Genomic DNA, 15136 nt, shown 5'->3' on the forward strand with positions numbered 1-15136 from the left:
CGTGTGCGTGCGGGGCTCTGTGTGCGTGTGCGTGCGGGGCTCTGTGTGTGTGTGTGTGCGTGCGGGGCTCTGTGTGCGTGTGCGTGCGGGGCTCTGTGTGTGTGTGTGCGTGTGCGGCTCTGTGTGTGTGTGCGTGTGCGTGCGGGGCTCTGTGTGTGTGTGCGTGTGCGTGCGGGGCTCTGTGTGTGTGTGTGTGCGTGCGGGGCTCTCTGTGTGTGTGTGTGTGTGTGCGTGTGTGTGTGTGCGTGCGGGGCTCTGTGTGTGTGTGTGTGCGTGCGGGGCTCTGTGTGTGTGTGTGTGTGTGCGTGCGGGGCTCTGTGTGTGTGTGTGTGTGTGCGTGTGTGCGTGCGGGGCTCTGTGTGTGTGTGTGCGTGCGTGCGGGGCTCTCTGTGTGTGTGTGTGTGTGTGTGTGCGTGCGGGGCTCTCTCTCTGTGTGTGTGTGTGTGTGCGTGCGGGGCTCTCTCTCTGTGTGTGTGTGTGTGTGTGCGTGTGTGTGTGTGTGCGTGCGGGGCTCTGTGTGTGTGTGTGTGTGTGCGTGCGGGGCTCTGTGTGTGTGTGTGTGCGTGCGGGGCTCTGCGTGTGTGTGTGTGTGTGTGTGTGCGTGCGGGGCTCTGTGTGTGTGTGTGTGTGTGTGTGTGTGTGTGCGTGCGGGGCTCTGTGTGTGTGTGTGTGTGTGTGTGTGCGTGCGGGGCTCTGTGTGTGTGTGTGTGTGTGTGTGTGCGTGCGGGGCTGTGTGTGTGTGTGTGCGTGCGGGGCTCTGTGTGTGTGTGTGTGTGCGTGCGTGCGGGGCTCTGTGTGTGTGTGTGTGTGTGCGTGCGTGCGGGGCTCTGTGTGTGTGTGTGTGTGTGTGCGTGCGTGCGGGGCTCTCTGTGTGTGTGTGTGTGTGCGTGCGTGCGGGGCTCTCTGTGTGTGTGTGTGTGTGCGGGCCCGTGCGGGGCTCTCTGTGTGTGTGTGCGTGCGGGGCTGTGTGTGTGTGCGTGTGTGTGCGTGCGGGGCTCTGTGTGTGTGTGCGCGGGTCCTGCCGAGCTCTCTTTCCCTCTCCCTCTCTCTCCGTGCGGGCCCTGCCGGGCTCTCTCTCTCTCTCTCTCCCTCTCTCTCCTTGCGGGCCCTGCCGGGCTCTCTCTCTCTCTCTCTCTCTCCCTCTCTCTGTGCGGGCCCTGCCGGGGCTCTCTCAGGACACCGGCTGGCCAGGGCTGAGGTGTGCTCAGACTGCCCACATAAAGGAGGGCTTGGGGCATCCTGGGTCTGCAGCAGAGCATGTGCTTCTAGGTAAATAACTGAGTGGAAAGCGAGCTCGTAGGTGGGAATGGGTTCAGACCTGTTCCCATGTGTCAGTGGAGGCGTGTTCACATCCAGCTTGCTGCTTGGTAGTATCTGTAGCAGAAGTTCGTATTGGGCTCTTCACAGAGTGGTTTTGATTTACTGTTTTCTCATCAGTGTGTAGATTTGCTGCCTTTGTAATATATAACTTAAGCATCTAGTGCTGTTACACAAACGGGGGTTGTCATTTACAACGTGATTCTGTGTTTTGTTATTTTTTTTTTTCAAACACGTTTCCCATCAGCAGATATTAAGTAGCAATTAGGTGACAAATCACTTAATTTTTTTTTCCCCACAGCTGACTGTCTGAATAGGGCATCCAGTGAGATTAATTTTCCAAAGTGTCACTCATCTGGGAATGAATGAAGAAACATTCAAATTAGATGTGTTTAGTTCTTGTGCTTTTTGTGTGCCAGACACCCTGTCGCAAATGTTCCCTAGAAAACCATTTCTGTGCAAGGAAGGTGGAAAATCAGTGCGCAGAACCCCACGGAACTTGCAACCATAAGCTTAACTAAGAGGAGTAAGAGTATCGAAATGGTTAGGTCTTTCTGTTTATGCTACTGTCTCCCTGGTGCTGGAGTCTGGGACCAGACTGAAGGTCAAAGCCAAAGAGGAGGGAGGGGATTTCCCCAGGTCTCTTTAACTTGATTGTAATGATCACATAACCCCTTCCCTGTAGAAGGGTCAGCAGGGACACTATCGTCCCTGTTTTGACTGGGACATATGAAGGGGAAATGATATTACACCAGTAGATATTTGTTGCCAGACATTTTCACAAATACTAATCCAGTGCAGTGGTTACCTTAAGATTTTTTTTTTTTGTTAATTAGTAAGCAGCCAATTAAGCTGTCCTTTTTTTTGTACATACACAAAATAGCACTTTCCAATGCTGATCTAGGAACTAATCCTGGGTTGAATCTTTATTATCCTTTTGATCAGTGAATGGGACAGTACTAGCTACTTAAAAGTAATTATTTCAGACATCTTAGTATACAAGGATACTGTTCTGTTCTTCTACAGTGCTGACATCATAACAAAGACCGTGGCTGGTTATAAAATATTTAACCAAGGAAACCATATTCAGTATATCTGAACTGTGAAATCAAATATTGCAATATATCTATAGCTTGAGAGTATGTGTCAAACATCAAAGATTACATATATAGATTTTTTAAATATATATTTATAGCTATAGGTTTTAATATATAGATTTGTTAATTTGGCTTATTTGGGGAGCCAGTGGCATATTCCATAATAATGTACTTAAGTAGTTCCATAAAGTACATTTTTTTATTTAAAAGTACATGCTTTTAAAAATATTTAAGAGAAATCTTGACTCCTAGGTTTGCTTGTTGAATTCATGTTTTCCTTCTGGCTGCATAAAAGATTTAATATCCTGAAAAAAACAGCAGTCAATGCTATCAGTTCAGTAACTATTCCATTTCCATTAACTCTGTGGAAGCAGTGAATGAACAAGGACCACAGGCCAAGGGTCAGGTTAAATGGCAGGAGGTCTGGGCAGCTTTGTCATGACCTGTTTTTAATTTTACAGCCTGCTTCTAGCTGCTTCAAGTCAGCTAAAACAACCTTGGGTGCTATGCACACTTGAAGTACTCCTCTTAGGAAAACAGCCTGGCCTGACATGAAGCTGCTAAATAATTGCTAATTCTGATCAACTCTGTCAACTCCTCCAAAAATGCTGTGACCTTCAGGTTTTCCTCATTTTTTGAGATGTCAGTGTTGTGGGTTTTTTTTGTTTTGTTTTGTTTTGTTTTTTTGTTTTTTTTGTTTTTTTTTTCAAATGTGCTGAAACCTGACCTTTTTCTGACAGTCTTTGTCTTGACTAAAAAAAATAAAAGCAACAAGCTTACCACACAAGTAACAAAAGATTGTCTGGTAGAAATAATATTTTATTACAAGTGAAACAAAAAGTCTTTTATTTCATAGGTATAAAAAGTCTGTCTCAGGGTATGTGATTGCTTACTTGAAGTACTCCTCGGTAGGCATTTATTGTATGTATTTAATTCTTATGTCAGATTTATTTTTCATACTTCCGCTTTGACATAGTTAATAATAATTTTCTGTCAATGTTAATAAATCACCTATTTGTTTTAATCTCTTGATCACTACTGCATGCTCAAGTTATTTTGGTTCAGAGTGAAAACAAATAAAACTATTACTAGGCATCTAATTGTTAAACTAGTCTGTTTTGCTGTTCATTGTTACTCTTCTTATATTATTTTACTTCCTCTCAGAGTGTTTAGTAACGGTAAAATAATTTATTTTAATCATTTCATGTGTGTAGTCTTGTTCAGATTTGTCTTGTGTTCAAAAAGTATAATTGTCCCAAAATTGCAAGAGTCCCAAACTTTCATTCATTAGAAGGCAAAATGACTCAACCTCTTTAATGGGAGGTTTTTTTTCCTTGATATGGACTTCTGTGCCAGAGGGCATCTTACCTTTTTGTTTCCTGGTGGTCTAAATTCTTTGACTCTTTTTTTTTCCTTCACTCTCACTTAATTTGTATATTTATATAGTCACTGGATTGGGTTAAATACATTTTGGAGACCTGTTGTGCTTCTGGGAATGGTGTGATTGTCGACTATGAAAGATGAAATGCTGAGACACATGGGCCATAATTTTCCTGTTCATTAAATGTTTGTGCTCCTTTGTAGTTTTAACAGAACCCTATTATCTAATTGAAACAACAGGATTGCAGACTATTTAATTATACCTTTGGCAATAAATCCTGACTTTTTTTTTTTTAATTAAATAAATCAAAACTTGCAATGAGCCACACAAGTTGTGGAGTTTCTTTCTTTTTTGGTCGTATTTTGTTTGTTTGGGGTTTTTTGTTTTGTCTTTAACTTGACATCAAGTAGGGAAAGTATTATTCTGAAAGTAATAAAGTTGGGCCAAAACTAACAATATAATCTTTGAAACCAATGGTTTCAAGCACTAGGACTAGCTTTGATTTATCCTTCTCTGTGTAATGAGCACAGGCAGAAGTTTATGATCTGGAATCTGAAGTTTAACTTATGCAGCTTCTCTGGGCTCTGTCCTGCATTTTAAATGGTCATAGTACTTCATTTTGTGCCTGTGAATTCGTATGTGTGTGCATTAGTTTTGAGGCAAATTGCATGAACATCTGTTCTAGATCTGTTTTATTATGGTCTTACACAAATCTTAGTTCAGCTGTAAGTGTAGAATAAACTTACAGAGGGTTTGAGAGCTACTGAAATGTTTGTAAATGATCATGTGCTGCCCTCCTTAGTTGTGTCAAAACCGAAGTGAGAACTTCTCTCTTTTCTGGTTCTTGGATGTGTCTGGAGCATGCTTCTGTACCTTCTGTCACACACCAAATGAAACATGGGTGTTCTACAGGTTCACCATTTCTATGACTCTGCACTGGAGGAAAGACCAGAATGCACCATGGTGTGGGATGCATGTCTGTGTGCAACAGAAGCCATCCCTTTGGTTAGAATCTTGTTTTAGAATTTGTGTTTCTCCCGTTGTTTGCAGACTGGAGATAGTTGCCCTGGTCACCTTCTTGTCATGCAACTAACATGGAGCTTATGATAAATATCCTATGGCCTTGATGTGCAGGGCTGGGAATGAGGGCGATGTGTCTGTCTTGCCTTTTCCAGTTATTTGACTAGTGCTAAGATTTCTGATGCTTTATAACAGCTGTATGGACCAAAGCCTTGTATCCCTTCTCTTGATGGAACAGTTTGCAGATGATGTGTGCAGAAGTGCCTGGCACTCTTACCTCACCTGGGTAAGAATGGGCAGGCTCAGACCTGGGCTGAAACCTGGGAATTGGTTCCCGGTTCTCCCGCCTCACACACATCGCTTGTGTGTTCCGGTCTGGCAGTGAGCTTCTGCAGGGAGAGGAAACTCCTCCTGCATTGTCAGGGGGTGAGAAGCTCTGTAGGTATATTCATGGAGCAGCTTGATTGTAACTTTTTTTTTTTTTTTTTTTTTTTTTTAAACAACAAATGCAATGTCAAAAAACCACAACCACCCCACAGTTAAAAACTGGAAATGCCTGGGCCAGGTGCCCACCTTGGCAGTTTAAACAATCTGCTTTAGATTTCAGGATTGAATTTCCTGGGCAAGGCAAAAGATATGGGGCAGGTAGGAAGAGGCTTTCTTGCCCAGTAGTGCCAGCTGGGTCAGGATGTAATGCTGAGCATATGATGGAGCAGGATGCAGATGTACTTGATGCAGCATGGCTGCATCAGTCTGCTTTATGTTCAGTGGCAGATATAGCTGAGAAGTTGAGGCCTGCTTAAGCTTTGCAAATTCAAGAAAAAGCTCTCGAGCATCAAAATTGTTTTTGAGAGACTGACAGGCAAGACATCTTGTTTCTCAATTAAAGGAAGCTCTGATCACCATGCCTTTTACCACTGTTTATGAGTGTGTTAATGGGCAATTCTGATTTCTTGTAAGCTAATTTGCAAAATGCATCAGCTTGTGAGAATTTGCCTGTAGTAGGATTTTATAGCCCCAAGGGCTGGCTGTTATATGTTCATTATCTTTAATCCTAGGAAGAGCTTGAAAGGCTGGCCCTTTCCATTTAGCTGATTTATTGATGTTAAGTACAATGTACCTCTCCAATTTACGTTGTTGTACTGCAGTAACTGAAATGAAACAAAGTTTGGATATCTTTATATTTATACACTACGCTTGTATAGGTTTTATAGAATTCCATAATCTTAATTGTAAAAAAGTTCAAAGAAATCACCTTAACTGCTGTTAATCTGGAAAATTTATGTATATTTTATGAAAACACACAAATCACTTTGGATGGTATGAACAGGAAAATCTCTACTAAGCAGTGAGACTAAAAAAAAAAACCATTTTGCAAAATAAAGGCCATCTGAAGATTAGTCTTGACATAAATGCTCCCGTGTCAGAGCAGTCTATCTCCTAGCCTAGACCATTGCCCAGAAAATACCTTTCATTCTCGCACACTTATGCTATTTGACATAAAACAGTGGAAACATTTTGCATTCACGAGGAGCTCACGTGGTACCTTGAAAGGAAACATTTACTTTTTAGATACAAGCTATCCTGAATTCCTCAGTTCTTTCTCCGTCATAAAATGAGGGTGTGTTTTGTACAAGCGCATCCCTCTCAGTTGTGTTCTGGTTAGCACACATCCTGACTCCCAGATAGAGGGGTGGTGGGCCGGCCCCGGTGAGGGGCAGGGGTTGCTCTTGTTCTCTGCTCTTTAGCAGATTTTTAGGTGTGACTGAGGCTAAGGGGAGTGTTTGCTGGTGTTGCTGGTCAGATTGAATGGGAGTCTTGCAATCTTGGCCTATCTTTTGTCCTTAGGTGTGTGGTTCTTGGTGGATGCTTTGCAAATACATCGGTGGTCACTGATGGATTTGCAGCTTTTGATAAGATTTTAGCTCTATGGTTCTGCTAATTGCAGGCTCCAAAATAGGCTTTTCTTTCAGCTGGGACGATCAGAGCAGCTCTACAGTGGGATTGCTGTTACTTGTGTCACCCTTTGTCTTCCACATGGTCCAGGTAGCACCAGTCACTGTCCTCTCCAGCATCTGCCAGCTGTCATCCGTTGTACAGCTGGAACAGCTGGGGCTTCTCTGGCATGAAGTATGATTGACAAGACCGAGGACCTTATCTGTGTAGAGCCTCTCTTAGGATGTTGGGTTTTCTCAGAGTATATTAAAATACAATATATTTCTCTCCTCTGCTTATGGAGGACTTTGCTACCCTTCTGTCACATTTAGCTGAAATCATCCAGGAGGTTCAGTAGTTGTGCAAAAAAATAAAGGGAATGTGTGTGCATGCACAAGTCTCATTTCTTCAGAGAAACACTCCCCTGTCATCCAAACGGCCTTATTTAATAGAGAGGTTTTCTTTAAGTGAGCCCAATTGTTTTGGCTGACTGCTTTGGCTATAATCTTTGAAATGAGTGACTATGTTAAATCATGATAATTAGCTCTGACCATTAACCTCCCACAGAGCTGATTACAGGGATAGGGGTGATGAGGAAGTTTTTTATTTTTCTTCGTGCTATTGTTTCAGTCTGTTTGCAGAGTAAACACAATGAGTATGTCAGTTGATTATGCTGCAGACCATCTCTCAAGGCAGAGGAGACAGATACTTTGTTTTCAAATGTGAAAACGTGAGTTTTAGTAAAAACATGCTCTGGAGAGGTGTTGGGAAGGATCTAGGTCTGTGCACCTGTGCCTTTCCAAGCATTCCAACTGTTTACTTACCGAATTGCTGTTTCTAGAGCGTTTATCCCCTTTGCTTTGGCTTCTCACCAGCACAATCAGACATGCACCTCTGAGAGACTGCACTCTGGGGCTTACTTTAAGATCATTTTAGCTAAGTTAGAGCAACAGAGATTGACTCCTCCCCTCCAGCATTTTTACAGACAAGCACAGCCAAAGTCATAGAAGGTGTGTTTTTAAAGGGATCTTGCTGTCTGACGATAGTGCTCATAAATCAGTTATGACTGTCACACAACTGTGAATGGTGCAAGTAACAAAAAGCAATTATTGATTTTAAGGGAAGATTGCTACAGGAAGAAGGGTGAGTGGGATTTTGTGCATTGCAATGGGCAGCTGCCCATGCGGTGAAACAGCCTGGATTTAGCTGAAGGGGAGCTTTGTTGAGGAAAGGAGAATCCTTGCTTGGAATAATTGCCTCTGAGCCAGGGAGAATTGACTACTCCAGAGTGGAAACAGGCCCTCACCTACCTCTGGCACAAACAGCAGGGCTATTGCAAATCTGATTTGAGTTCTAACAATAAGGTATTGAAAAGGCAAGCAGACATAGCAGTTCTCTCTGTATTTCCTTAGGCTCCTAATTTATGTTCAGCTTCACTTGCTAAAGCAAACCTGTAGTAACAAATATTTATGTAAAAACAAGAGGACAAAAATCTTCTGCAGCAGGCCAGGCAGAGGGGTCCTAAAAAAAAAAAAAGTTTCGAAATATCCAGTTACTTTAAAAGGAAAATAGAACCAGTACTGTAGTTGTCTGTATTTTCTGATACGAAGCTATGAAATGCTCTCTTCCCCCCAAGAGTTCATAAAATTGTGCTCTGTGTACCAGATGGATTATTTTGTTTTTCATTAAATAAAGAAACTTGTAAACAGTGCTCTGTACCATAGAGATTGTGATCTCCACCATCCCCCTCCTCTTCCTTAAACACTGGCGCATGCACTTTGCAGGTTGGACTTGCACCACAGCGGAGTTCTGGCGCTGTCCCAGCCTTCTGCCGGCCACTGCGGCTTGGGGGCCAGGCAAGGCATGCTCCCGGCATCCAAGAGCATTTACCGTGTGGGTTCAGTTGTGCTTTTATCAAATCCTATTTCTGAAAACAAATAAAAGTCTTGTTTGCACAGTTAAAATGCCACTCTCCATGCAACAGCAGCAGTTGGTTGGGTTAGATCTGTGGAGCTGGCACTGGTGCAGGTAGAGCAGAGCAGAAAGAGGAGGCTGACTAAACTGGCTTTTATATGGAAGATGGCAAAGTGTTTTATTAAGGTCACCAGGAATAACTACTAGTTTTACCAGTTAATTTGGTATATTTAGTTATTCTGCCATCTCTGCAGCTTTCTGTAATGTGTAATCTGTTAAAAGTTTCATTGTCGTACTTGTAATTTGAGCCAATTTTTTAACAGTGCTCTTGTAACACCCCTCACTCCACTATTTCTCATGCCTGATCTGTTTGCCTAGTCTCTTATGTAATAGGCCTGCAGTTGTTTTTTTTTTTTTTTTTTTTTTTTTTTTTTTTTTTTTTTTTTTTTTTAGTTCTTTTATCAATACGTTTATTGAACAGCTTGCAAAAGCAAGTGCTATTATCTTCATTTATGTTTCCATTATACTGGAAATTTCAGGCATAGCTGTGGTGCAGCAGCTTCTCATGCAGTATACAGGGGCACTGGTCAGTTTGTACCTCTTTCAGGCTGGAGGAAACTGCTTTGCTGCCAGTGCCACTCACTAATGGTCCTGTGTGTGTTACCATGGGTTTCTAACTAGATGCACTGAGTGATAAAGTGTGAATTGAAACCAAATAGGTTTACTTCTGTTCCATCCACTGGATCTATTGCTCATGTCCCGTTACAGAAATCTTCTCTGAAAATACTCACTGAAAAGTTACAACTGAGAAGTTGCATTCTAAAAGCCGAGAATAGCTTAATTTTAAGGTGTACTCGCTTAATAAATACTGAACTATGTTCTGTTTAGGTGAACCCTAGATTAGTATTAGATGCTTTTTCTTGTTTTTCATTCATGTCTTCTTATGTCAGTTGAATGTTGGAGTTTTTCCCCTATTCAAGTGTAGCAAAAATATGGGGCAAGATGTTCTTATATTGTTGCTTCCCTTTTTTTTTTTTCCACATAGTTTTAAAAATATTTTTGTAGCTCTATCTGTATATTAGTAAAAAATACATTTGAGTTATTATCACAAGATCTGCACGTGTTAATTTTTTTTTTAAATACTGAAGATAGCTAATACTGGTAAATATTTATGTCACCAAGTGTAATACAGAGATGCTTGCTTGATGTAGTCATGTAACTTTAATTGAGCTATTTGATGTTCTTTACCATGCCTTGTGAATAAAGTAATCCATTCTGGATCACAATTTTATTCTTCCTGTCTATGCAGTAACAAGCGACTTGTGGCCTTAGTGCCAAATGACACTTCATTCAACACCAGACGAGCCTACACCAGTGAAGATGAAGCCTGGAAGTCGTATTTGGAGAATCCCCTAACAGCAGCTACCAAGGCTATGATGAGCATAAATGGTGATGAGGACAGTGCTGCTGCTCTTGGCCTATTGTATGACTATTATAAAGTAGGTAATTCTGTCATTATCCCTCCCTGCTGCACTAGCAGGGACCACTCTAAGAGGCATCAAAAGAGCCAGTTTTCAAAGACAGAAGTCATTGCACCTTGTTTTCTCTCTAATGTTTCCATCATGCACCCATTCCGTTATAGGAAGCCTGTCTGAAAGTTTTGATGTATTTAATTCTGGAGAGAAAAAAAATATATCAGAATTCCCATATTAAACTTTCTACCATGTTTTCTTTTTAAGCATAGTGTTCTTCCTCTTCCTTTGCAAGAACATTGGATGATACTTGAAATATTCCTTAAAGAGTGTGAAAGGGGAGGACTTGTCCATCTGTACGTTTGTCTGCTTTTCTGGTTCATTCCACACATGTTTTAGTTTGCTCTTTAACTGAGGTATCTCTCATCTGACAATTTCCCATGTTATTTTTGTTTGTATAATGATTGCAGTAGGCTGTATACAAACATAGAGTGAGGTCTAGCCCTTGCACTGGAAATTTGGAGGACAAAAATGGAGCTGGACACACAGTCAGAGATCTAAGTCAATTTTCAGGAAAAGCACTGACACAGTTTCAGTTTGTCATGTTTGTAAACCAGGGCTTTACATATGATTTTGATAACCTCTTTTTTTTTTTTTTTTTTAATATATATTTCGTAGTGTCTAAGTAAAGCTGTGTTTGAGGTTTTTGCTGAAATCAGAGGAGAGTCCTACATAGTGCATCTCTGTGTAATGCAAAAATGTCATTCTGAAACCCATGCTGATCCCTTGGTACTCTGCAAACGGGATTGATGTTGTGTCCCAAGCACTAGAGTATGAAATAGTTACAGTGAAATGAACAATCTCCACACCCCTGAAGTCGGCTATGGGTGCTTTGGACAGATGGTCTTCTGTGAAAGCCAGCACAGCAATGCCAGGTCCCCTTGTGATTTATGCAGAAGTAATAGGAATGGGAATTAAAACCCTTTGCTTTTAGTGTTTATTAGTATAAATGCTTTTAATTTACGGATTCATCTTTTTAATCTGTGACATTAATTGAGTGTTCAGGAGAAGAGGTTGTAGGGAAGATGCCATATACCAATGTTATGGTTAAATATTGTTTTAATTGCTTTGCTGATTATATTTCAAGAGATGCACCTTGCTTTTGTGTGTTGTCAGTAGAGAAAACTGTTCCCAGTGAGAAAGAATAAATGTCCTTTTCTCTGCTTGATGTAGTTACCACAGTGCCAGAGTCTGTGAAATTAATATGGATTCATAAAATTCAGGATTTGTATAGCATTTGGAGTATTTGCTTCTGTCTTAATAGTACCTTTTTATGTATCAGTTCATTAATCTGATGTATTTTTGTAGTAAACCCAGAAAATAGTTCTTTTCCTTCTTAAAACCATGTTCTAAAAGACATGTCTGCTCCTTGTTCCAGGCAGTTGCAAAAGACTTGGGGTTCAGATGGAATAAGGTGGGATTAACATCTCAAAACAATTTCCAGCATTTTCCAGCATTCAATCATAACTATATTTGTCTTAAATAGCGAAGAAATGACAACTCTTGTTGATACTCTCAAACACAAACAAAAAACTTAAACTCTGTGCTGTAATGTGGAAGGTAGAGGACTTCCAGTGCACCAGACTCTTGACTTGTTCTTATTTGTAATCTGGCTCATTTGTTCTGACATGCTGGATAGTATTTTTGAATTACTTTTTCTAGCCACTAGGAATTATTTGAATTTATTGTTTGATTTAAAAATTTTTTTCTTTTTTCTTGTAGTGGTATTTACCTAAACATAGATCCTCATTCAGAGATAAATATATAGTCTTAAAAGGGAATCAATATATGTAAACTGTGCCTTTTATCCCGGTTCAAAAAAGAAATGAAAGAGGAGTTTTTAAACCAGCAGGATGCTTAAGAGAGAAAGGGGATGTCCCTAAAAGAAAGAATGGCTCTGGATACAACTCTGTGATTGTGCTGCCGTCTTGCAGTTATAGTTGATGTTATCATTGGCTGCTGGACTGCACTGAAATACTGTTTTTCCTCTGAAGTCAGATATTTTTCTGATGTTTCTTTAAAATATTTAAAAGTAAAAAGCATGGCTTTAGCCTATTCTTAGGTCTATTCTTGCTCTTTAATCCTGAGTTAATTGCTGTGATGCAGTGGATATGTCTTCTTGGGCAAAAGACAGAAGTTTTAGTTCCCAAATTAATGGCTCAGCAAGAAAAGAAAAATCTGGTCATGGCAGCAACTTTGCCCTTGGTGATTTCATATCTGTGCTGGTGTCAGGACACTGCTATATGGGAATACAGATCTTTTAAGTTGCTTGGTGTCAATTCTGAGTCCATCAACAGGCCAGATTTGGCTGGGTTTTTGCCTCTCATAGCTGTTGATGCAATCAGCAAAGAAGAAGTCAGTGTTTCTGATGACATACCAGCATGCCCTGACCTGTTCCCATACTAGGAAAGGGAAAGATCCACAAACTTTGTCTAGGTATGAATCCTGTGCTCTCCAGGCTTCTCTCTAACAGGAGGACTTACCTGGTGCTTATGGTTTAATTGAAAAGCCTTTTTTGTCTGAGCTAAAGTGGTCTCAGTGCAAAGCTCATCAAAGCATCATATATTCCTTCTCATCTTGTTTTATTCAGTGAAAAGTGTGTGTTTTTGGAATAATGAGCTTTGATTTTGAGATAGCTTGGCCTAGCTTGGTATTCAAAAGATAGGACATGAAGAAGAGCACTTTGCTCCTGACTGGTGTGCCCAAGAACTAGAAAAGAGAACAATTCCTATATTTTTTTCCCTTTGGGAATTTTCTTTCTGTTCATAATCAGTGTCCCAAAGAAAAACAGCTCCTGGCATCTGTGAATTAGACCACACTGATATAAGTTACATTTTTCTAGTTGTTGCAGTAGAGCAGTCTGAAGCTGCAAATGCCTGACAGTTGCATTTACCTGACCCCATGCCTGGTGTTGTTCTCAGGTTCCCAGAGATAAAAGGCTGTTGTCTCTTAACAAAGTGAGTGATAATCAAGAAGATCAAGATAAAAGGTACAGTATTATTCAAAATCATACACCCAGCTACTAGAAGTGTTGATCAGTTGTGAACTGAAGGAACTGTGAGAGCCTGAGGGGTTTATGTTTTGTTTCAAAAGTTAAAAGAATGAAAGCTGTTTTGGGAAGCACATTTTACTTCCCCCCCCCTTTTTTTTTTTTTTTTTTTTTTTTTGGTTAGACAAAATGGAGAGTATTCTCAAGCATGCAATTTGGAAAGTAGCTGTGAGTTTCTGTGTTTGGTGGTGGTATTCTGCTGCTTCGATTAGTAAAATCAGATTATCTTGACAGTTGGCAATTGGCTGTTTTTCTTTGTTTTCTTGTTGTAGGGCAAAAAGTTGAGTAGCTTGGCCTCAGTAATGTCATTTATAGAGTCTTATTTAACATAGCTTAGGATCTGCCCAGCAAATAAAGTAACTCTTAAAATCACTTGCTTAGAATGTTTTCCTCACTTCTCTCGGATTTCAGCTTTTCTCTGTGGGCTAAAAGTGACTTGAGCCAAAGGAAGCTGCTTCCTACTATTAAGACCCGCAGAAAAGAGTGTATATTTATGTAGAAACAATGAAGTTTTTACATACTGGATGGTATCTTCATATAAAATTATGACAGAAACGAGCTACACAAGGTTTATTTCAATGTAGCTAATTTGTGACAGCCTTAGATGGTCTCCACTAGCTGTTTATACTACTACTAGGTAGTAGTATAAATTTACTGTTTCAAAATAGGCTATGAAATGTTTTTTGGACAGTTTTCTTCTACAAACACCAGAGAAATTCCTGATGTTCAATTCCTAAATTGAATGTGATTGACAAAACTGGCCTTCAGAGCAAAGCCAAGAGAGAGGAATTTGTGTCAGAGCATTTCTCCTGGGTTGAAAACAAAGCAATGTTATACCTACTAAAAGTTCTATGAGTTAACAATTTTATGTCAGTGTAACTACTATCAGCAATCAGATTGCTTTCAACAGCAACTATGGGTAGATGTGGGAATGCTGCTGAAGTTACCTTGCAGCCACTATAGTTACTGATCTACTCTGCTACAATGGAATTCCTTGGACTTGCTCTTTTAAAACAGCATTGGTACCAGAGTTAAGCAAACAGTAATGGCATGTCAGCAGCCTGAAAGAGCATGAATTTTGAGTATGATTTTTTTGCTGTTGATATTTTGTCTATTTCATGTGCAATATATCTACTGTGAGTAATCCATGCCCTGCCTTACTCTTTATTCTTATTTTGTGTCTGAAGCCTGTTCCACTGCTGGATTAATTTTGCATCCAAATTATAAGCTAAGGCAAGAACCACCCTGGATACCCTGAATTTATTGTAACAAGTCAAATCAAATGTACCATCTTTCCCCATTTGTTAAAGATATCTGGACCTCTCTGCTTGCCTTACAATTTCTTTTGCCTAGTATTTGTTTATGTATTGCTTCTTATGGCAGTGGCTTATCAGAATTGGAAAAATCTTCTTCCCTAACATCTAAGACCATTAAGCTATTTAAGGGGAAGATTTCCTCTGTCAAGACAGTTCATAACATTTTTTGGTTTTGTCTCACAGAAATTGTCTTAATACCACGGAAGCTCAGAATAACTTAAGTGGGGGAGAAAATCGTGTGCAAGTCCTGAAGACAGTGCCAGTTAACCTTTCCTTGAACCAAGATCCTTTGGAGTCATCCAAAAGGGAATACAACACAAATGTGTCTGGGAGCTCAACACCCATCACAGGGTCTGCAGTGACTGTGGTTAAAGCAGAGGAATTCACCCCTGTTTTTATGACCCCGCAAACACACTATGCAAGAGGAGAAAATGAGGAGCACCGAGGCGTTATCTTTGAACCATACGAGGTGTCCAACATTGCTCCCCACACAAATTATCTTAAAGATGATCAGCGCAGTACTCCTGACAGTACCTACAGCGACACCTTCAAAGATGGAGGATCAGAAGTAAGTT

The 15136-nt window shown here is 40.6% G+C and overlaps 1 protein-coding gene across 4 annotated transcripts in view; it reads left to right on the top strand.

Annotated features, from left to right (window-relative positions):
* The window catches only part of GRHL2 (grainyhead like transcription factor 2), a 67056-nt gene that overhangs the window by 5677 nt on the left and 46243 nt on the right, over positions 1–15136 (top strand). For all 4 annotated transcript variants that reach the window (XM_066334289.1, XM_066334297.1, XM_066334306.1 and 1 more), the window contains exons 2-4: positions 9974–10163; positions 13118–13185; positions 14745–15129. In XM_066334289.1, coding sequence (XP_066190386.1) covers positions 9974–10163; positions 13118–13185; positions 14745–15129 — 643 coding nt within the window. The remainder of the gene's footprint in view (positions 1–9973; positions 10164–13117; positions 13186–14744; positions 15130–15136) is intronic.

Source organism: Sylvia atricapilla, chromosome 1, assembly GCF_009819655.1.
Source record: "Sylvia atricapilla isolate bSylAtr1 chromosome 1, bSylAtr1.pri, whole genome shotgun sequence".
Classification (NCBI taxonomy): Eukaryota; Metazoa; Chordata; class Aves; order Passeriformes; family Sylviidae; genus Sylvia; species Sylvia atricapilla.